At 44.5% G+C, this 22,938-nt stretch overlaps 1 protein-coding gene across 3 annotated transcripts in view; it reads right to left on the bottom strand.

Moving 5' to 3' along the window:
* LOC129696137 (matrix metalloproteinase-16-like) overlaps positions 1 to 22,938 on the bottom strand; it is a 208,985-nt gene that overhangs the window by 98,813 nt on the left and 87,234 nt on the right. For all 3 annotated transcript variants that reach the window (XM_055633637.1, XM_055633636.1, XM_055633639.1), the window contains 2 exons: positions 14,228 to 14,350; positions 427 to 731 (listed from right to left, as the gene is read on the bottom strand). In XM_055633637.1, the coding sequence (XP_055489612.1) occupies positions 427 to 731; positions 14,228 to 14,350 (428 nt within the window). The remainder of the gene's footprint in view (positions 1 to 426; positions 732 to 14,227; positions 14,351 to 22,938) is intronic.

Here is a 22,938-nt window from a genome sequence, read left to right as displayed (position 1 = left end):
CCATGGAACGTTTTTTAGTTTAGTTTCGAGATACAGCATGAAAACAGGCCCTTCGGTCCACCGAGTCTGCGCCAACCAGTGATCCCTGCACATTAACACTGTCCTACACACACTAGGGGCAATTTGTTTTACAATTACACCAAGCCAATTAACCTACAAACCTGTACATCTTTGGAGTATGGTAGGAAACCAAAGATCTCTAGAAAACACACTCAGGTCACAGGGAGAACGTACAAACTCCGTACAGACAAGCACCCATAGTCGGGATCGAACCCGGGTCTCCGGCGCTGTAAGGCAGCAACTCTACCCGCCAGGCCAGCGTGCCGCCCTGGTCATGGCTGTTTCAATACTGGGTATAATAAGCCTGTGCATGCATGTGGAACCTCAACAAACTCTGCAGATTAAATATGAGAAACAGATTCTTACCGTCGTGATTCGGGTTTCCTAGCGTCCAAGGCTCGTCGGAGTCGAAGTGAGTGTCCCCGCCAATGCCAGGCCCCGGGAAATAAGCATGTGCAAGGAAGCCACCTTCTCCATCAAAGGGCGAGCTATCGCCATGGAAGCCAGACGCAAAAATAATTGTAATGTCCACGTCCCTTTTCTTGTTCCCCAGCTCGTCGTAGGCGATTTCTTCAAAGGTCAGCGGAGTTACGTTCTGCCAAACGTCAAAGGCTCGCCGAATCGCTCTGTGTGTCTCCATCTTCCCTACTTTAGGGGTGAAGTTCTTGATGCTGACGGCCAAATAAAGAAAAAGAAGGCGATTGTTTTAGATGAGTTTAGGGATACAGTTACGGAAACGGGCCCTTCGGCCCACCGAGTCCGCACCGACCAGCAATCCTGACACTATCCTACACACGCCCAGGGCAATTGTACACTTATACTGAGCCAATTAACCTCCAAACCAGCGATCCCCACACACTAGCACTATCCTACACACACTCGGGACAATTTACAATTACACCAAGCCGATTAACCTACAAACCTCTAAGTCTTTGGAGTGCGGGAGGAAACGGAAGATCCTGGAGAACGTAAAAAGGTCATGGGGAGAACGTAAAAACTCCGTATAGACAGCACCCGTCGGTTCGACAGGATCGAACCTGGGATCGCTGGCGCTGTAAGGCAGTAGCTCTACCACATAGTGCCGCCCATGCTATGGTAAAATGTTCACAACTCTGGCACTGTTTAAAATCATTTCTTTTGGATTTTGAGTTGAGTTCAGTTTATTGTCACGTGTACCGAGGTATAGTGAAAAACCTATGTTGCTTGCCAACCAGTCAGCGGAAGGACAACACAGATTGCAATTGAGCCATCCACAGTTTACGGAAACATGATCAAGGGAACAATGTGAATTACTGCAAGAAAAAGGCCTGTAAAGTCTGATTAAAGATAGTCAGATGGTCTCCAATGAGGTAGATGGCAGCTCAGGACCGCTCTCTAGTTGTTGGTAGGATGGTTCAGTTGCCTGATAACAGCTGGGAAGAAACTGACCCTGAATCTAGAGGTGTGCGCTTTACATTTCGGTATTTTGACCCCTGATGGGAGAGCGGAGAAGAGGGAGTGGCGGGGGTAAGACTGGTCCTTGTTTATGATGGTGGCCTTGCCGAGGAAGCGTGAGGTGCAAATGGAGTCAATGGAAGAGAGGTTGGTTTGTGGTTTGTGTGATGGTCTGGGCTGCGTCCACAATTCCCTACAGTTTAGTGTGGTCTTGGGTGGACCTGTTCTGAACTCATTGGCTGCTTCTTCTTCTTATCGAGTCAACATCACAAGATTAGAAATTGTTCAGCCAGACCTGAACACACTTCTCGGCATCTGCATATAATGGTGTCTGTCATGCCTGTCTTCAGGACGGCTGCTGCGGGGAGGAGACGGTTGCCCAAGGTAACCAAAAAGAGAGAGCTACTGAGGCTGATGACTATTACTTAAGCACCCTTACATAAGGAAAAGAAATAGCATTAGGCCATTCAACCCATTAAGTCTACTCCGCCATTCAATCATGGCTGATCTATCTCTCCCTCCAAACCCCATTCTCCTGCCTTCTCCCCACAACCTCTGATTCCTGCACTAATCAAAAATCGATCCATCTCTGCCTTAAAAATATCCACTGACTTGGCCTCTATAGCCTTCTGTGGCAAAGAATTCCACGCATTTACCTCCCTCTGACTAAAGAAATTTTCTCCTTCCTAAAAGAACGTCCTTTAATTCTGAGGCTACGACCTCCAGTCCTAGACTCTCCCACTAGTGGAAACATCCTCTCCACATCCACTCCATCCAAGCCTTTCACTAGTCTGTACGTTTCAATGAGGTCCCCACCCCTCATTCGTCTAAACTCCAGCGAGTACGGGCCCAGTGCCGACAAACGCTCATCTTAGGTTAACCCACTCCTGGGATCATTCTTGTAAACCTCCTCTGGACCCTCTCCAGAGCCAGCACATCCTTCCCCAGATATGGTACTTTTTCAGATGGTGCTTTCTGGTGTTACACCATGCAAACAGCGTCCTGACATCATGGTTTATAATAATAATTGCCTCGTGTTTTATGCATTTATAAGATACCGCACTTTGTTCCCATAATACAAAAGCTTGATTTAAATGCTGTTATTTTTGGAATAACATGCTCTAATTTACTACCGACAGCGTATACGTTTAATTTACACATTTTTGAATTATGCGCTACATTTCAAGCACGTGACCCATACGTTAATGCAAGCTGTCTGCACATGATATTTAATAATACATGTGTAAATAAATATTAATATGTGTAAGAAGGAATTGCAGGTGCTGGTTTACACTGGAGATAGACATAAACACTGGAGTAACTCGGAGGATCAGGCAGCACCCCTGGAGAAAAAGAGTAGGTGATGTTTCAAGTTGGACGTCGGAAGAAGGGACCTATCACCTGCTCCTTTTCTCCAGCGTTGCGGCCTGATCCTCGGAGTTTCGACAGCGTTTTGTGTCTATCGTCGGTTTAAATCAGCATCTGCAGGATCTAAAGAACGGTTCCTACCCGAAATGTCACAGACCCCTCCTCTCCAGAATACAATACAATACAATATTTATTGTCATTTGAGCCTCAGCGAGGCTCAAACGAAATTCCGCTTCCACAGCCATACAAACAAAGACAATTTCTACAGACATACACACAATTTAATTCACACAAACATCCATCACAGTGAACCCACTGTGATGGAAGGCAAAGTCTTTTCTTTCCCCTGTTCTCCATTTCTCTCCCGATGTCCAAGCCCCAGGCGGGCGATGATAAGTCCCACGGCCATTTTAGGCCGTGCCGGGCGATTTACGGCCCCGTTCCCGGTCTAAATGTCACAATGTTGGAGCCCCCGTCGGGCGCTGGAATGTCCCACAGCCATGAAGCCGCGCCGGGCGATGTACGTCCCCGCTCCGGGTCGTTCCAACCCCGTGACACGGGCTGGAGAAGTCGCGTTGTGGGAGCTCCGGGATGCGGTCTCTTTCCCCCCGGACCCGCGAGCTCCCGATGTCCCAGTCCACCGGACCTGCAGCTGCAGCTGGAGCCTCCGAGCCCCAGGAGTCGAGTCGCAGCAACGAGTCACCGCCGCTCCCCACGCTCCGAGGCCGGCCAGCCCCACGATGGTGAGTAGTCCGCAGCTCCGCGTCTCCCGAGCCCCCGGGTCGTTCAGGTTGGAGGCCGCTCCACGGTGCTAGGCCCCAACGACAACGGAGACCCGACAGGGAAAAGGTCGTGTCTCCCGGACAGTGAAGAGATTTTAAACGGTTTCCCCCTCCCCCCCACACCCTACATATACACATTTAAAACCAGTATTAAAAAACACCACCACTACATTTAACTAGACACAAAATTAAAAAAAAGACAGACAGGCTGTAGGGGCCGCTGCAACGGGTGAGAGGCGCCACCAATTGCTGCCTGACCCACTGAGTTAATCCAGCATTTGTGTTTACCTATGGTTAACGATTAATTTCTCTCCTGCAGTGTAAGATTCATTTTTCCCACTGCATATCAATATGCAAAAAATCCAAAGGGTATATCAATCAATCAATCAACCTTTATTGTCATCTTGCAAGTAACAGTTGTACAAATGTATAGCAGGGAATCACTTGGATGTGGAGGGAATGGAGAAGAATGGATTATGTGTAAGCAGATAAAGTCGGTCGGCATCATGTCTTGAAATAGTCTTGACATTGTGTGGGTTGAATGGCCTGATCCTGTGCTGTATTGTTCATTTACATAAACTGCCCATCTACAGTGTTCAACCCAGTGCAATGAGGGATGTGTACGTTGTTGTAAGGAGGGGGAGGAGGAGGAGAAATGTTATTTAAACATTGTGTTTAGAGGGGGGGAAGTGCGATAAGGGAGAGGTGAGGAGTGGGGAGCAGGGAGAGGAGAGGGGGGAGAGACGAGGGAGGGTGAAGAGGAGGGGGAGGGAGTGTTGGGGGATGAGTGCAAATGAGCCGCGCCTGTGCAGTTGGGGGCTATGGGTGAGGGGTGGAATATTGCGTTCGGGGAAACGGGTTGCGTTGGGGGAATGGGTGAGTGGTGGAATATTGCATTGGGGGAACGGGGCCCAACGGGTCCCACTTGGTCTAGTATTCTATAAAATCTTATAGTTGTTTTTTTTATTGATTTGTACTTTTAATATTCAATTTAGAGATATAGCATGGAAACAGGCACTTCGGCCCTCCGAGTCCGCGCTGACCAGCAACCCGGCACACAAACTCTATTCTATATACACTAGGGAAAATGTACGATTATATCAATGATACCAAACCAATTAGCCTTCAAGCCTTTACGTCATTGTAGTGTGGGAGGAAACTGGAGATCCAGGAGGGGGCGACAGTGGAGGGGGGGCCATCATGAAGAACAATGGATGACCCGGTGTGGGGGCACTGTCGTGAGGGACGGTGTGGGGGGGGGGGGGGGGGGGGGGGGGGGCACTCTAGTTTAGAATCCTCTGCCCGGGGGATAAGCATGCATCCGTTTGTTTGTTTGTTCGTTCATTCCGGTTAAGGTGCTGTGCACACGGCAGCCAGCCAACAATCGCTTGCCTTTTTCATTTTTGTTTACTTTTAACTCAATTTTAATTTCAAGTTTCCGTGTACGTTGTCGAGTGTTAGGACTGCCGGCAGACCAATTTCCCTCCGGGGATGAATAAAGTTGTATCGTATCGTATCCTGGAGAAAACCCACGGGGAGAACGTACAAACTCTTCCGGACAGTGCCCGTGGTCAGGATCGAACCTGGGTCTCTGGCGCTGAAATGCAGCAACTCTACCGCTGCGCCACCGTGCTGGCCGACATTTATCCCTCAATTCCAGTAAAAGTGAAACTAATTGGATGACTGGTGCTGAAGGCTCCTTGCTGTGTGTGCAAAATGTGAGCTGTGTATGTTTACCGAACAACAATGACTCCACTTCAATAAATGGCTAGGACTCAGCATGTAGCCTTCCAGGAATACCTTTCTCATTATCGGCTATTCATTTAAATAGAGTTAAGCTTCAAGTAAACACCAGCCGCCCTCGGAGCCAACTGTTGATAGCATTAACCAGATGAACCTATTGATTTAGAATTGGACTGTGTAATGCTGGTGGTTAATATGTTAAATAATCAAATGAAGGTATTTTTCTACATTTGTGCATTAACAAATTTGTTAAAGTTGGAGCAAAATCTCACGAAAAACGTTGTAATCTCAATCCATTTGCAGTTTCTTACTAAGCTTCTTGCATTCCTTTACAGTTCCCAAAATAGCAGAGATCGTAAAAGAGAAATGCTCACTAACCATTGAACATTGAGACAGTACAGAGCAGGAACATTGTGCCAAACTTCACCTACAATATCGTGCAAGTCCAACAAATATCTGCCTGCATGCAATCCATATCCCGCCATATGTGAGTTTGTTAACTCCACAGATAACCAGTTTGGCTTTAAAGCTAAACATGGCACTGACATGCATATATGCCATAAAGGAAATTGTAAACAAATATAGAGGCAAAAACTCTTCAATGTGCTTTATTGATGCTTCCAAAGCCTTTGACCGTGTTAATCACAGAAAGCTGTTTGGTAAAATGAGTCAAAGAGGGGTGCCCAAATACATTGTTAGAATTCTGGCCTACTGGTATGCCCACCAGACTATGCAAATAAAATGGGGCAATAGGGTCTCAACCCCATTTGGGGTTAGCAATGGTGTTAGACAAGGGGGAATTTTGTTCCCAGTCCTTTTTAATCTAGATATTGATGATCTGAACCATTGAAAGCCTGTAACACTGAGTGCATGATTGGTAATATTTTAGTGAACCATATTATGTATGCAGTTGATCTTGTAGTCTTTAGTCCATCTAACGCTGGTCTCCAGCAGCTCCTTACTATATGTTCTGTGTATGGTGTGGAACGACATTAAATATAATGTTTGTAAGAGTGCTGTTATGCTCTGTAGAACCAAAGAGGATTAATGTCTAACATTTCCTGATTTTAAATTGTCTGACAATAATCTTAGTGACTGTAATAAGGCAAAATATCTAGGGCATATTATTACAGAACAAATGACAGATGATGAGGATATTTATAGGCAACGACGCATGCTGTATGTACAGGCGAATATTCTCTTGCGTAAATTTGGTGCGTGTGCAGATGTGGTGAAGATGTCGCTATTTAGAGCATACTGCACACCACTCTACACTGCGCACCTGTGGTTGAACTATGGAAAGACAAGTTTGCAGAGACTAAAGGTGGCATATAACGATGCCATGAGAACACTGCTAAGGAAACCTAGATGGTGTAGTGCCAGTAATATGATTGTGGCTGCAGGAGTCAGTACTTTAGAAGCTATCCTAAGACATCACATGTATAAATTCATTTGCAGGATAAATGACTCTAAAAATGTAATTATTGTGGCCTTGTCAAACATAAGGGTTAGCACTACACGCTACGAACCCCAGTTGTGGAGACACTGGTATCGTTGTCTCATTGTAGGACATTGATCATTCTTTTAATCTGGATTTTTAACTTATGTATTGTGTTTTAAAAAAATATATAATTTATGATGCTTTTATAAGTGATATACCAAGATTTTATATGTACTTTATGATATTTAATATGCAATGTATTTTTAATGTAATGTTGCCCCTTGTCTGGACCTCGAATCCGTAATAAAGTTCATTATTATTATTATTGGATATATAAAAGCCCTTTAAACTCCACTTTTGTATCTGTTTAAGGGCCTGTCCCACTTAGGCGACTCTTTAGGCGACTGCCAGGAACTAGTTTTAATGGAATTCACCTACGACAAATGGCGACAACATACGATAGCACCTACGTCAAACTGCGACAAATTACGACAGGAAAAATTGTCGCCACTGTCGCCGAAAAGTTTTCAACAAGTCTAGTTTGCTTCTCACATACAAGATGTGCAGTGAAATGAAAGTGGCAATGCCTGCGGATTGTGCAAAAACAACAGAACAGAACAGAATAGAACAGAACCAGTATTTACATTTTAGATGTTTTGTTTTTTTAAAGGCACGACGCAACATCATCTAACATCACCGCCCCGCGCGGCTTGGAATGGCCGCGGGACTCTGCGAGCGCACGCCGGGGGCTCCAACATTAAGAACCCGGTGTGCGATCTTGCACCACCCGGCGTGGCTTTAATGGCCGCGGGACAATCGCCATCGCCAGCCGGGGGCTTTGACTTTGACTCTGACATCGGGGGGGGGGGGGGGGGAGAGTGCAGTGGGGAGATAAGTTTTTTTTGGCCTTCCATCACAGCAATGTGATGGATGTTTATGTAAAATGTAAATTATGTTGTGTTTTGGGTCTATTTGTTTGTAATGTATGGCTGCAGAAACGGCATTTCGTTTGGACGTCAAGGGGTCCAAATGACAATTAAATTGACTCTTGACTCAACAGTAAATTAGTCCCTGGTGAGATAAGAGTTTACAGTCCTGATGGTCTGTGGGAAGAAACTCCGTCTCATCCTCTCTGTTTTCACAGCGTGGCGACGGAGGTGCTTGCCTGACCGTAGCAGCTGGAATAATCCTTTATAACCATATAACAATTACAGCACGGAAACAGGCCATCTCGACCCTTCTAGTCCGTGCCGAACACGTATTCTCCCCTAGTCCCATATACCTGCGCTCAGACCATAACCCTCCATTCTCTTCCCGTCCATATAACTATCCAATTTATTTTTAAATGATAAATGATAAACTTTGCTGGGGTGGTAGGGGTCCCTCATTCTGTTGCTGGCTCCGGATCTGCACCTCCTGGTGTATAGGTCCTGCAGGGAGGTGAGTGTTGTTCCCATAGTGCGTTTGGCCGAACGCACTACTCTCTGCAGAGCCTTCCTGTCTTGGGCAGAGCTGTTCCCAAACCAGATTGAGATGTTGTCGGATAAGATACTTTCTACAGCCCCACAGTAGAAGGTAAAGGATCGTCAGAGAGACTCAGCTGCCTGAGGTGGTAAAGGCGCTGCCTTGCCTTACTCACCAGTGCGGCAGTGTGTGTTGTCCATGTCAGATCCTCTGTGATGTGGACTCTCAGGTATTTAAATGTGCTCGCCCTATCCACAGTAGTTCCCTTAGTCTCCAGTGGTGTGTACGTCCTCGAATGTTGAGTCCTTCTAAAGTCCACAATCAGCTCCTTGGTTTTGCGACATGTTGAAAATTTTGCGGCAATTGCCTATAGTCGCCCAAAAAATCGCCTAAGTGGGACAGACCAATTACTCTACCATCCACACCAGGGACTCACCACCCTCTGTTCACAAGTTCACAAGTTAAGTTTTAGGTGTCTGTGGAATTCTCTGCCTCCTAATCCCACTTTCCTGCCTTCTCCCCATAACCCTCGACACCCATTCTAATCCAGAATTTGTTTATTTCTGCCTCAAAATTATCCACTGACTTGGCCTCCACAGCCCTCTGTGGCAATGAGTTCCACAGATTAACTACCCTCTGACTAAAGACGTTCCTCCTGACCTCTTTTCTAAAAGAGAGCCCTTTAATTCTGAGGCTCTGATCTCTGGTCCAAGACTCTCCCACCAGTGGAAACATCCATTCTACATCCACTCTATTTATGCCTTTCATTATTCTGTACGTTTCTGTAAGTTTCAATGAATTCAACCTTCAACCTTCTAACCTCCAGCAAGTACAGGTCCAGTGCGCTCAAATGCCCATCCTAGGCTAACCTACTCATTCCTGGAATCATTCTTGTAAACGTCCTTTGGACCCTCTCCTAAGCCAACACATCCTTCCTCAGATGTTGGGCCCAAATCGGCACACAAACTCCAAATGCGGCCTGGCCAGCACCTTATAGAGCCTCTGTGTAAAACAACCACACATCTTCTTTAAACTTTGCTCCTTTTACCTTAAGGTGTGCCCCCCTCCCCCCCCCCCAGTCTGACATTGCCACCTTGGGACACAACCGCAAGAGATGCACCACTTGTCCCTTTACCTCCCCCCCTCGACTCCATTCAAGGACCCTAGCAGTCGTTCCAGGTGCGACAGAGGTTCACCTGTATCTCCTCCAACCTCATCTATTGCATCCGCTGCTCTAGATGTCAGCTGATCTACATCGGTGAGACTAAACGGAGGTTGGGCGATCGTTTCGCCGAACACCTCTGCTCGGTCCGCAAGAACCTACCTGACCTCCCGGTGGCTCAGCACTTCAACTCCCCCTCCCATTCCCCGTCCGACCTCTTTGTCCTGGGTCTCCTCCATGGCCAGAGTGAGCAACACCGGAAATTGGAGGAACAGCACCTCATATTCCGCTTGAGGAGTCTGCATCCTGCGGCCATGAGCATTGAATTCTCCCAATTTTGTTAGCCCTTGCTGTCTCCTCCCCTTCCTCAGCCCTCGGGCTGTCTCCTGCCATCCTTCAGCCCTTGGGCTCATCCTCCTCCTTTTTCCTTTCTTCTCCCCGCCACCCCCCATCAGTCTGAAGAAGGGGTTCGGCCCGAAACGATGCCTATTTCCTTCGCTCCATAGATGCTGCTGCACCCACTGAGTTTCTCCAGCATGGGACACAAAAGTACTGACTATCCTCCCTGTCTATGTCTCACATTATTTTTATATACCAATGGTATGTATCATGTATCCTATGACAGCCTTCCTTGTTATCTCCCTTGATTTAAGAGAGAAAGATCCATAATGGTTTGGATTTAGCCATTATCGATAAAAAGCACCTCAGATATTTCATTAATTTATATTTTCCTTTCTCAACCATACCACGTACTGAAACAATAATCTGTTACCAAGACCTCAACGGTGGAATAGGCGAAGGACGATGGCTGACCTTAGTGGAGCGTCACAACGGCTGGGAAGGCGGATGAAGGCTGCAGCAGAAAAGGGTCTCCGGTCGTCTTGGATTCCATGCCACTGGATCCTAACCCAGATCTGACAAGGACCGTGGGGTGGCTGTCTGTGCACCAGTCTCCTCACGTTAAACAGGCGTCCTCCATATAGGGAATAGCACCCTGGAGACACCCGTGGTCAGCCACAACCATAGAATGATCTGTTTTACACTGGAACTTCGGAAAAAAATGTACCACACAGGGCAGCATGGTGGCACAGTGGTAAAGTTGCTACCTTACAGCGCAAGAGACCCGAGTTCAATCCTGACTACAGGTACTGTCTGTACGGAGTTTGTACCTTCTCCCTGTGACCACATAGGTTTTCTCCAGGAAGCTCCGGTTTCCTCCCACACTCCAAAGATGTACAGGTTTATAGGCTGAAGATAAGACACAAAAAGCAGGAGTAACTCAGCGGAGAAAAGGAATAGGTGCCTTTTTGTGTCGAGACTCTTCTTCAGACTTGACCCAAAAGATCACCTATTCCATTTACCAGAAATGCTCTGACCCGCTGAGTTACTCCAGCTTTTTGTGCCTACCTTTGGTGTAAACCGGCATCTGCAGTTCCTTCCTGCACAGGATTATATGCTAATTGGCTTGGTATAATTGTAAATTGTCCCTAGTGTGTCTGATACCATTAGTGTGCGGGAATTGCTGGTCAGTTCAGACACGGTGGCCAAAAGGCCTGTTTCTGCCCTGTATCTCTAAAAAGCCTGTCAAAAAAGTTGACAGTTTACTAGCCATGTTGGACCAATGTTCGATGCGCAATCTTACTCTAAAGAAGAATTATTGACTGCTGAACATCCATTTCATTGGGTTCCCTTTCTAACATCGTGGAGCTGGAGTCCTTGCTCAGGACTGAATTTGAGCCCCACTTACCATCGGAGCCGATCCCTTGCCTGAGGTCGACACTCCAACCCCTGCTTGTGGACATTAACATCAAGCAGCTCGCGGTCTTGGGTAAGAGACTGAAGTCGGGAAGCTCCAAAACTGCATGATGTTTGACTAGCCCTGACCCGGGATATATCGCCCAGCACAGGGGAGCTGAGATTCCCCCCCCCCCCGATGCAGGAGCTTGAGGGAGTAAGATCGTCCCGTCAACTGAAGCTCAGAGGCCCACAACCGCTGGAGGACATAGAAGGGAGAGATTGAATTTTTTTCGCCTTCCATCACGGTGAGTAATGTGGAGGGGTCACTGTGGTGGATGTTCATGTTAAAATGTATTTTGTGTGTTCTGTTGCTTTTGATTAATATGACTATAAGGCAAATCGAATTCTTCGTATATTGCAAAACATACTTGGCTATGAAAATATGATTATGAATTTAATTTATTCAAAATTGCACATGAAATTTTCCGTTATGAACTAACAGCAGATTAAGCTTCAAGCTGGGAATGCAAAGTGAGAAAACAACTCTCCAAGTAAAGATGTCAATGGTTTACACAGCTTCTAGTCTTGGGAGATAGGTCATTTAGTTTTGAGATAAAGCGTGGAAACAGGCCCCATGGCCCACCAAGTCCACACCGACCAGCGATCCCTGCACATTAACACTATTCTACACACACTAGGGACAATTTACACATACACCAAGCCAATTAACCTACAAACCTGTACGTACTTGGAGTGAGGGAGGAAACCGGAGATCTCGGAGAAAACCCACACGGTCACGGGGAGAACGTACAAACTCTGTACCGACAGCACCCGTAGTCGGGGTCGAACCTACGTCTCCGGCGCTGCAAGCGCTGTAAGGCAGCAACTCTACCGCTGCGCCACCGTGGTGTCATGCTATGTCTTCTTGTGAAAATGACTCAAACAACTTCATTCTCACACAACTGAATGGAAATACCAGCAGCAAAGCTGGACAGCAATGATATATTTACTCTGGCAATTGACAATTTTATTTACTTCTTAAAATAGTAAATATGAAACTTGATATAAATCTTGTTTGGCATCCATTCACCATTACCCACAGAATGCGAAAGAAAATCAATTTGCATTTGTCAGAGACAAACAGGCTCCTAACGTCCCAGCAAAAAATATACTGATAATAGCTAGGAAAATACCAAGTTAACGCCAAAAATTGAAGAATAGAATAACATTTTAAGTAGGACCTTCATTTCAAAGGAACGACACAAAGTGCTAGAGTAACTCAATAGGTCAATAGACAATAGACAATAGACAATAGGTGCAGGAGTAGACCATTCGACCCTTCGAGCCAGCACCGCCATTCAATGTGATCATGGCTGATCATCCCCAATTAGTACCCCGTTCCTGCCTTCTCCCCATATCCCCTGACTCCGCTGTCTTTAAGAGCCCTATCTATATCTCTCTTGAAAGTATTCAGAGAACCGGCCTCCACCGCCCTCTGAGGCAGAGAATTCCACAGACTCACAATTCTCTGTGTGAAAAAGTGTTTCCTCATCTCCGTTCTAAATGGCTTACCCCTTATTCTTAAACTGTGGCCCCTGGCTCTGGAGTCCCCCAACATTGGGAACATGTTTCCTGCCTCTAGCGTGTCCAAACCCTTAATAATCTTATATGTTTCAATAAGATGCCCTTTCATCCTTCTAAATTCCAGAGTATACAAGCCCAGCCGCTCCATTCTCTCAGCATATGACAGTCCCGCCATCCCGGGAATTAACGTTGTAAAACTACACTGCAATAGCAAGAATGTCCTTCCTCAAATTAGGGGACAGGCGGAAATGGATAGAAACATTTGTTTCAAGTTCGAGTTCAAGTTTAGGGGCAGCACATTGACGTAGCAGTAAAGTTGCTGCCTTACAGCGCCAGAGACCCGGATTCGATCCCGACTATGGGTGCTGTTTGTATGGAGTTTGTACGTTCTCCCTGTGACCATGTGAGTTTCCTCCGGTTTCCTCCCGCACTCCAAAGACATCCAGGTTTGTAGGTCAACTGGCTTTGGTAAAATTGTAAATTGTAGGATAGTGATAGTGAACAGGGTGATTGCTGGTCGGTGTGGACTCAATGATAAGCCCTTTGCAAATAGTAATCATAAGGTCATAAGATCATGTGATAAGAGCAGAATTAGGTCATTCGGCCCATCAAGCCTACTCCGACTTTCAATCATGGCTGATCTATCTCTCTCCCTCCTAACCCCATTCTCCTGCCTTCTCCCCTGACACCTATACTTATCAAGAATTTCTATTGTTCCTAGTGTGTAGGATAGTGTTTGTGTATGGGGATCGCTTGTAGACGCGGCCTCAGTGGGCAGAAGGACAGTTTCCTCGCTCTATCTCTAAAGTCTAGATATGCGTTACTGAATTTTCTATTTCACGTCTAGATATTTTCCTTTTTTATCTTACAAGTGTGTGGCACAGTGGCGCAGCGGTAGAGTTACTGCCTTACAGCGTCGGAGACCCGAGTTCGATCCCGACTGTAGTACGGAGTTTGTACGTTCTCCCTGTGACCTGCGTGGGTTTTCTCCGAGATCTTCGGTTTCCTCCCACACTCCAAAGTCGTACAGGTTTGTAGATTCATTGGCTTGGTATAAGCTTAAATTGTCCCTAATGCGTGTAGGATAGTGCTAGTGTGCGGGGATGACTGGACGGTGTGGACTCGGTGTGCCGAACGGCCTGTTTCCGCGCTGTATTTCTAAACTAAACTAAAGGTGGACAAAAATGCTGGAGAAACTCAGCGGGTGAGGCAGCATCTATGGAGCGAAGGAATAGGTGACGTTTCGGGTCGAGACCCTTAAATAGCATGAAGGCGGGTCTCGAGCCGAAACGTCACCTATTCCTTCGCTCCATAGATGCTGTCTCACCCGCTGAGTTTCTCCAGCATTTTTGTCTATCTTCGATTTCTCCAGCATCTGCAGTTCTTTCTTAAACTAAACTAAAAGTCGTTTCCTAATGCACATTAAGCAAAGCAACGTATGAACGCAGTTACCTGTAAGTGATGTGTTTGTGATGCCACTTCTGGCCCGTTAATGCGTACCGCTTCTGTCTAATGTTAAATCTAACGTTGCTGCCCAACTGATCAGGCACGCCACATCGAGGTCTCTTCATCCAACTGTGAAAGATAAAAGAATACACGCTTTAAACTGCTGCATCGTAATTATTTTATACATAATGAGATTTATTGCTTCATTTCTTTGTAATGTTAAAAAAATCTCCGCTGCACAGATCATGCAGACTGTGACAGAACAAAATCTCCCAGCTCTTTCAACAGAAGTCGTGCACTGGATCTGAACTGCTTTCTCCGGATGGGAAATAGGCAGCGTTGCGTTCTCTGCATGACACGATTCTCACTCCGTTCCTCTTTCCAGTGAAGTTAATGGTAAAATATGGCACAAAACTGTACTCAACCTTTGCTACCTGTTGCGAACAATTCACATCAGCCCCGTGACTTCCAATAGGCACAATGGTTGTAGACACAAAATGCTGGAGTAACTCAGCGGGGCAGGCGGCATCGCTAGAGAGACGGAATGTGTGATGTTTCGGGGGGCGAGACCCTTCTTCGGACCCATCCCGAAACGACACCCATTCCTTCTCTCCAAAGACACCCCCTGTCCCGGTGTGATACTCCAGCATTTTGTGTCTATCTTCGGAGTAAACCAGCATCCGCAGTTCCATCCCACACAATGGTTGTCACATTTTAAAATAAACTTGATCAATTTTAGGTTTCAGCAAAGATTGATAGATTCTTGATTAGTACGGGTGTCGGGGGTTATGGGGAGCAGGCAGGAGAATGGGGTCAGGGGAGAGAGAAAGAGAGAGAGAGAGAGAGATAAATCAGCCATAATTGAATGGCGCAGTAGACGTGATGGGCTGAATGAACTAATTCTGCTCCTATCACATGAACTTATACCTGGAAATCTCAAGAATCTTGTGCAGATTTAAGACTTCACTGATGCAGTGGCCTTGCCTGTAATTACATCACATTTGTCAATCAACTAAATATTTCCAGCAGATTCAAGATTTATCTGCTATTTATTCTTCATGAATTTATTTGTGAGTCGTCATGAGACTTTGAGTATCTGTATCTGTTAAACATTATTGCAAATAACGTGTTTTTTCGCTCTGTTAAATTAAATCTAATAATAACTTCCCAGTTAGAATTCCAACCTCAGTCAAATGGGATAAATGTTGGGCCCTGTCGCTGTAATTCTGCTCTCTTGGGCACTAATGATAATGAACTTTAGAAGCAGGGTAGAATGTATAAAAGCCAAGCTTGTTGTACTTTGAATGCATGCAACTGAAGCTCAATTTCTAAACTCTGTTTGATTAATGCTGTTACATTCATCTCCGTTTTTGTCTTATGTACAAGCTTAGAAAGGCCTTCAGGTCGAAAAGCTTAAATTGTGTGGAATGGTAAGCTGCCCAGACCATCACACAAACCAACCTCCACATTGACTCCACATTATTGAGGATGCATCCCAGTGCATCTAGAAGACGTATCTTTCACACTCACACACACCTCACACTGCCTCGGCAAGGCCAGCAGCATAATAAAGGATGTCACACCCTCTTCTCCCCTCTCCCATCCGACAAAAGTATAGAAGTGTGAAAACACACACTCCAGATTCAGGGACAGTTTCTTCCCAGCCATTATCAGGCAACTGACCATCTTACCACAACTAGAGAGCAGTCCTGAACTACCATCTACCTCTTTGGTGACCTTCGGATTATCTTTGATTGGACTTTACTGGCTTGATCTTGCACTAAATGTTATTCCCTTATCATGTATCTGTAAACTGTGGATGGCTCGATTGTAATCATGTATTGTATTTCCGCTGACTGGTTAGCACGCCACAAAAGCTTATCACTGCACCTCGGTACACGTGATAATAAACTAAACTTCACGGTTGAAAGTGGAGATAACCATAGAACCATATAACAATTACAGCACGGAAACGGGCCTTCTAGTCCATGCCGAACACTTACTCTCACCTAGTCCCATCTACCTGCACTCAGACCATAACCCTCCATTCCTTTCTCGTCCATATACCTATCCAATTTATTTTTAAATGATAAAATCGAACCTGCCTTCACCACTTCCATTGGAAGCTCATTCCACACAGCTACCACTCTCTGAGTAAAGAAGTTCCCCTTCATGTTACCCCTAAACGTTTGTCCCTTAATTCTCAAATCATGTCCTCTTGTTTGAATCTTCCCTACTCTCAATGGAAAAAGCTTATCCACGTCAACTCTGTCCATCCCTCTCATAATTTTAAAGACCTCTATCAAGTCCCCCCTTAACTTTCTGCACTCCAAAGAATAAAGACCTATCTTGTTCAACCCTTCCCTGTAACTTAGGTGCTGAAACACAGGCAACATTCTAGTAAATCTCCTCTGTACTCTCTCTATTTTGTTGACATCTTTCCTATAATTTGCCGACCAGAATTGTACACCATATTCCAGAATAGGCCTCACCAATGCCTTGTACACTTTTAACATTACATCCCAGCTTCTATACTCAAGGCTCTGATTTATAAAGGCCAGCACACCAAAAGTTTTCTTTACCACCCTATCTACATGAGATTCCACCTTCAGGCAACTATGCACAGTTATTCCTAGATCCCTCTGTTCAACTGCATTCCTCAATTCTCTACCATTTACTATGTACGTCCTATTTTGATTTGTCCTGCCAAGATGTAGCACCTCACAATTATCAGCATTAAACTCCATCTGCCATCTTTCAGCCCACTCTTCCAAATGGCCTAAATCTCTCTGTAGACTTTGAAAATCTACTTCATCATCCACAACACCACCTATCTTAGTATCATCTGCATACTTACTAATCCAATTTACCACACCATCATCCAGATCATTGATGTATATGACAAACAACAGTGGACCCAACACAGATACCTGAGGCACCCCACTAGCCACTATAAATTCTTATAAAGGATGAATTATAAAGAACGGAAGCCAAAAGCAGGATTTTTAGTAATCACGGTCTGAATATTAATTCTGATTATAGGTATGTTGCAAAACGTACCTGAAGCGTCGCTGAAAATCTGTCCCAGCCCCGTGTGTGTGATTTTGGCGCCGTTTAGAGGGGGGCAGGTTTAAAACGCGATTTTCCCTAGGCTGTTCTAATGGAGGTTTTTCAGCCTAGTTAATTATTAACAAAAAATCGCTGGAAGATTCCCTCGCTTGAGCTATTATTAGTTTTAAGGGTTTTATTTAATTGTTATAGGAGGTTAAAAATTAACCTCTAAACCCCCAACCGCCGACAACGGGCCAGATCTCATACAGGGGAAAACAGAAGGTAGGCTGTTTATTTTCACGTTAAAAAGGGCTTCTTAAGATGCCTTTATACAAAGTTTAATGTTGTGAGTAGCTAATTTTGGGCCCATTATATCTCGCAGTATTTTTCTGGGCATTTGAGGGCACAAATCTACCGCAATGTGAACATTCTAAACCAGCGCGTTCACAGGATCCCACTAGAAAGCTGATTTAAATTGACTTTAATTACAGCAATTAAACACTAAATTCCTTCCATTTGGCCTATAAATTAATGTAAATTAGATTTAAAAATCATGTTTTATTGTGAATTGTTTGTGAATATTATTTGGACACTTAGGCTATTTAAAAATGTTAATCATTTATTAAGAAATGGATAGATGTTTAGATCTAGTAATTGAAGTTTGGAATTAGCTACAATTAGGTAACTAACTAATTATATGCTTTAATTTCAGGTCATCCAAGTAATATTATTTTATATTTGTTTCAGAATGCTTCAATCTATGATAACTGAAAATTTCATTCAGTTCTCTTAATTTTTAAGAAAGTTATGGGCTTTTGACTCTCCACGATCACAGCTTTTTTGTTTTGTCCATAGAAAATCAATAGGGAATAAGATGCTAATTTCCGAGTATGAAAATGGCCATAACCTTTTAAATACTTGAGATATGAAAGTGAATTAGGTGTCAAATTAAACTTATTTTTATGCTTTATCTGATGGGATAAATTGCAGGCTTGATTTTTAAAATCTCAAAATTTTGTAACATTGCTACTGATTACCTGACAGAAAATAACCATGCAGTGTAATTCAGAAGTAGTGTATTTAGCAGGATGATCAGTTCATAATTAATCCTTCCTGACCCTGGACTAAGTGCTTTAATCACCCACTAATGACCACTTTCCAATTTGCTACAGCTAAAAGTTTGCAGTGTTAAATTGATTTATAAAAAAATCATACTTTCTGGACAGATTTCTTGATCCAATCCCCTTGCATTTTCTAGCACTATTTTGGAATTGAAAGCATTGACCAGATCCTAAATATGTTTACACAAAAAAGCTGGAGAAACTCAGCGGGTGCAGCAGCATCTATGGAGCGAAGGAAATAGGCAACGTTTCGGGCCGAAACCCTTCTTCAGGGTAAAATTTCTCTAACTCTCCTAAATATGTTTGTTCATTATTGGCAGTTTTCCAAACACAATATACCTGGAGAACCGACACGTCTTAGAAGCAGGCGTAATGTGTAGGAATGAACCTGTTGGGTCGAATGGCCTAATTCTGCTCCTAATCATCTATCAATTTGTGAACTGCAGATGCTGCTTTACACCAAAGATAGACACAAAATGCTGAAGTAACACAGCAGGTTAGGCAGCATCTCTGGAGGAAAGGTATAGGTGGCGTTTACAGTCAAAAGGTCTCGACCCAAAACATCACCTATTCATAGAAACATAGAAATATAGGTGCAAGAGTAGGCCATTCGGCCCTTCGAGCCTGCACCACCATTTGATATGATCGTGGCTGATCATCCAACTCAGTGTCCTGTATTGCCTTCTCTCCACACCCCCTGATCCCTTTAGCCACAAGGGCCACATCTAACTCCCTCTTAAATATAGCCAATGAACTGGCCTCAACTACGCTCCAGAGATGCTGCCTGACCCGCTGAGTTAAAGGCAGGCGTTACAGTTAACAATAACTGAGATCACACCACGGCAAAACTAAAACGTAATTTAAAAACTGAGGAGAAATTTAAAACACACTCCAAACTCTCACCTCAATGTGATATTGCTACATCACGTGATAGAAGCAAGGGACAGAACAAAAAAAATAAAGCTATTAAGATGTAATTATTACAAAGTTAAGTGAACTAAAGTAAACTTTGCAAGCACCAAATTTATTTCAAACCAATTGCCTAACTTTCTATTGCCTTGTGCAGTATCAGCCTTTGTTTATTCATTTTAATAAGTAGACAGATTCGGCACTGAATTAATATACCACTTGTATCCCAGGGAAACAATCATTCCAACCTCTTAATTTTCTTGGTCGTGCATTGAATTTGAAAAGCTCTTGATTTTATATTCATTTCATGTTCCTCTTTATCTTAAATAACTAAATAACGGGCGGCACAATGGCACAGTACCAGAGACCCGGGTCGATCCTGATTACTGAGTTTGTACGTTCTCTCTCTGACAGTGTGGGTTTTCTCCAGGTGCTCCGGTTTCCTCCCACCCTTGCAAGACATGCAGATTTCAAGGTTAATTGGCTTCTGTAAATTGTTCTTAAGGTGTGGGATAGAATTAGTATATGGGTGATTGTTGGTTGGCATGGACTCAGTGGGCCAAAGGGCCTGTTTCCACGCTATGTCTCGGAACTAATCTAAACTAAACTAATCTACACTGATCTAATCTAAACTAAACTAAACACATTTAAATGCCAAGATGACGCACTTTTTAGAATAAATCAGAGCTTAATATAACATTAAAATGTCACAATGTGCTGGCGTAACTCAGCGGGTCAGGCAGCATCCCCGGAGAACACGGATAGGTGACGTTACACATAACCTTAATATAACATGAGATTCATTGTGGCTAACTATTATTGCAAATAAATATAATCATTCATTAATCGTTATGCAAATACAGTTTAATCTAGATGAAGAGAAGTTCTCAAGACAATCTAATAATTGTGCAAAGTGCTCAAAGTTAATGGCAAATGGCAAATTGTTAGCTGTGTGAGTAAAATGCTTTTCATTCAAAGTATCACACCAGGCAATGTGTCAGATTTCAAATGAGCAAGTTTGCTCAACAGTGTGAGAGAGCACTCGATTCAATACTGGCCACGTTTGATGCCTTTGACATTAAGCTGAAGAAATATCGGATTGCCATTCGTGCTGTCTGGTGGATGACACCATTGGAGATCACATTCACTACTCACAGGTTCACAGGTTATAGGAGTAGAATTAGGCCATTCGGCCCATCAAGTCTACTCCGACATTCAATCATGGCTGATTTCTGCCGCCTAATCCCCTTTTCCTGCCTTCTCCCCATAACCCTTGACACCCGTTCTAATCAAGAATCCTGCCTGCACAATCAGGTATCTTCAGAAGTGCATGAACTTCATACAGTCAGAGGCAAGATTGTCCCCCCCCCCAAGGTTAGAGTAGTTTCCCCCTTTTCCATACTCGCCTTCCACGAGTCAGATGGTTAGCCTGATGGTGATACTGTACCGGTTCCTATTAAGATGAGGGAGAGATAGATCAGCCATGATTGAATGGCGGAGTAGACTTGATTGGCCAAATGGTCTAATTCTACTACTATTCCTTATGACCTTACCAGCGCTTTATAGAGCCTCAACATTCCATCCCTATTTTTGTATATAATCACTCTTGTTTTTGTATATAAGCACAAGTCAGATCGACCGATTGAACAAATGGTGCCAACATGATAACCTGGCTCTCAACACCAGCAAAACCAAGGAACTGATTGTGGACTTTGGAAGGGGTAGGATAGGGACCCACAATCCTGTTTACATCAACGGTTTACATCAGATGGTGGAAAGGGTCAAGAATTTCAAATTCCTGGGCGTGCATACTTCCAAAAATCTTTCCTGATCCCAGCACACTGATGCAATTATAAAGAAAGCACATCAGCGCCTCTACTTACTGAGAAGATTACAGAGAGTCGGTATGTCAAAGAGGACTCTCTCGAACATCTACAGGTGCACAGTAGAGAGCATGCTGATTGGTTGCATCGTGGCTTGGTTCGGCAACCTGAGCGTCCAGGAGCGGAAAAGATGCAGAAAGTTGTGACCACTGCCCAGTCCATCATCGGTTCTGACCTCCCCACCATCGAAGGGATCTATCACAGTCACTGCATCAAAAAGGCAGCCAACATCATCAAGGACCCACACCATCCTGGCCACGCTCTCATCTCTCCGCTGCCATCGGGCAGAAGGTACAGGAGCCTGAAAACTGGTACATCCAGGTTCAAGAACAGCTTCTTCCCCACAGCCATCAGGCTATTAAACTCACCATCAAACAGACTCTGAACTATAACAGCCTATTGCACTTTATCTGCTTATTTATGTGTATATTGAACTGAACTGTTCTGTATTTTTGCTTACAATATTCTGTTGTGCAGCAGCAAGCAAGAATGCCTTTGTCCTATCTGGGACACATGACAATAAACTTGCTAGACTTGACTTGACTCTTGAAATAAATGCTAGCATTGAGCTTGCTTTCTTTACTACTGATTCGTCTTGCAGATTAACATTATGGGAATCCTGCACCAGCACTCCCAAGTCCTTTTAAACCTCCGATTTCCTGATTTTCAACCCATTCAGAAAATAGTCTTTGCCTTTATTCCTACCTATCCCACCCGACAAGTCACCAAAACACCAGACTAACTCATTCTCAATGGAGAAACCAATCCCATGAAATCAGCACGCCTCCCACAGTTTGCCCCTTCAGAAGAAGGTGGAATCACTGCCCTGTGCTTTGAGCCTTCCATCTCCTGACCAATCAATGTGTCTTACCCAGGGCAGCGATGGCAATGGGAGCACATTCAAGTTCTCTGACCAAGATAGTGTTGCAATGTTCGAATTGGCCGTGAGGTATCCCCATTTTCCAGATTCTGAACTTCAAATAGACCAGGTTCTGAACTTATAGACCAGTTAGCCTGACATCGGTGGTGGGGAAGATGCTGGAGTCAATTATAAAAGATGAGATAGCTGCACATTTGGATAGCAGTAACAGGATCGGTCCGAGTCAGCATGGATTTACAAAGGGGAAATCATGCTTGACTGATCTTCCGGAATTTTTTGAAGATATAACTCGGAAAATGGACAAGGGAGAGCCAGTGGATGTGGTGTACATGGACTTTCAGAAAGCATTTGATAAGGTCCCACATAGGAGATTAGTGGGCAAAATTAGGGCACATGGTATTGGGGGTAGAGTGCTGACATGGATAGAGAAGTGGTTGGCAGACAGGAAACAAAGTGTAGGGATTAACGGGTCCCTTTCAGAATGGCAGGCAGTGATTAGTGGGGTACCACAAGGCTCGATGCTGGGACCGCAGCCATTTACATATACATCAATGATTTGGATGAAGGTATTCAAAGTAACATTAGCAAATTTGCAGATGACACAAAGCTGGGTGGCAGTGTGAACTGTGAGGAGGATGCTTTGAAAATGCAGGGTGACTTGGACAGGTTGGGGGAGTGGGCAGATGCATGGCAGATGAAGTTTAATGCGGATAAATGTGAGGTTATCCACTTTGGTAGCAAAAACAAGAAGGCAGATTACTATCTAAATGGCGTCAGGTTGGGAAAAGAGGAAGTACAATGGGATCTGGGGGTCCTTGTACATCAGTCTATGAAAGTAAGCATGCAGGTACAGCAGGCAGTGAAGAAAGCGAA

Source organism: Leucoraja erinacea, chromosome 4, assembly GCF_028641065.1.
Source record: "Leucoraja erinacea ecotype New England chromosome 4, Leri_hhj_1, whole genome shotgun sequence".
Lineage (NCBI taxonomy): Eukaryota > Metazoa > Chordata > Chondrichthyes > Rajiformes > Rajidae > Leucoraja > Leucoraja erinaceus.
The sequence above is the reverse complement of the archived record's forward strand: the minus strand, read 5'-3'. Positions and strand labels throughout refer to the sequence as shown.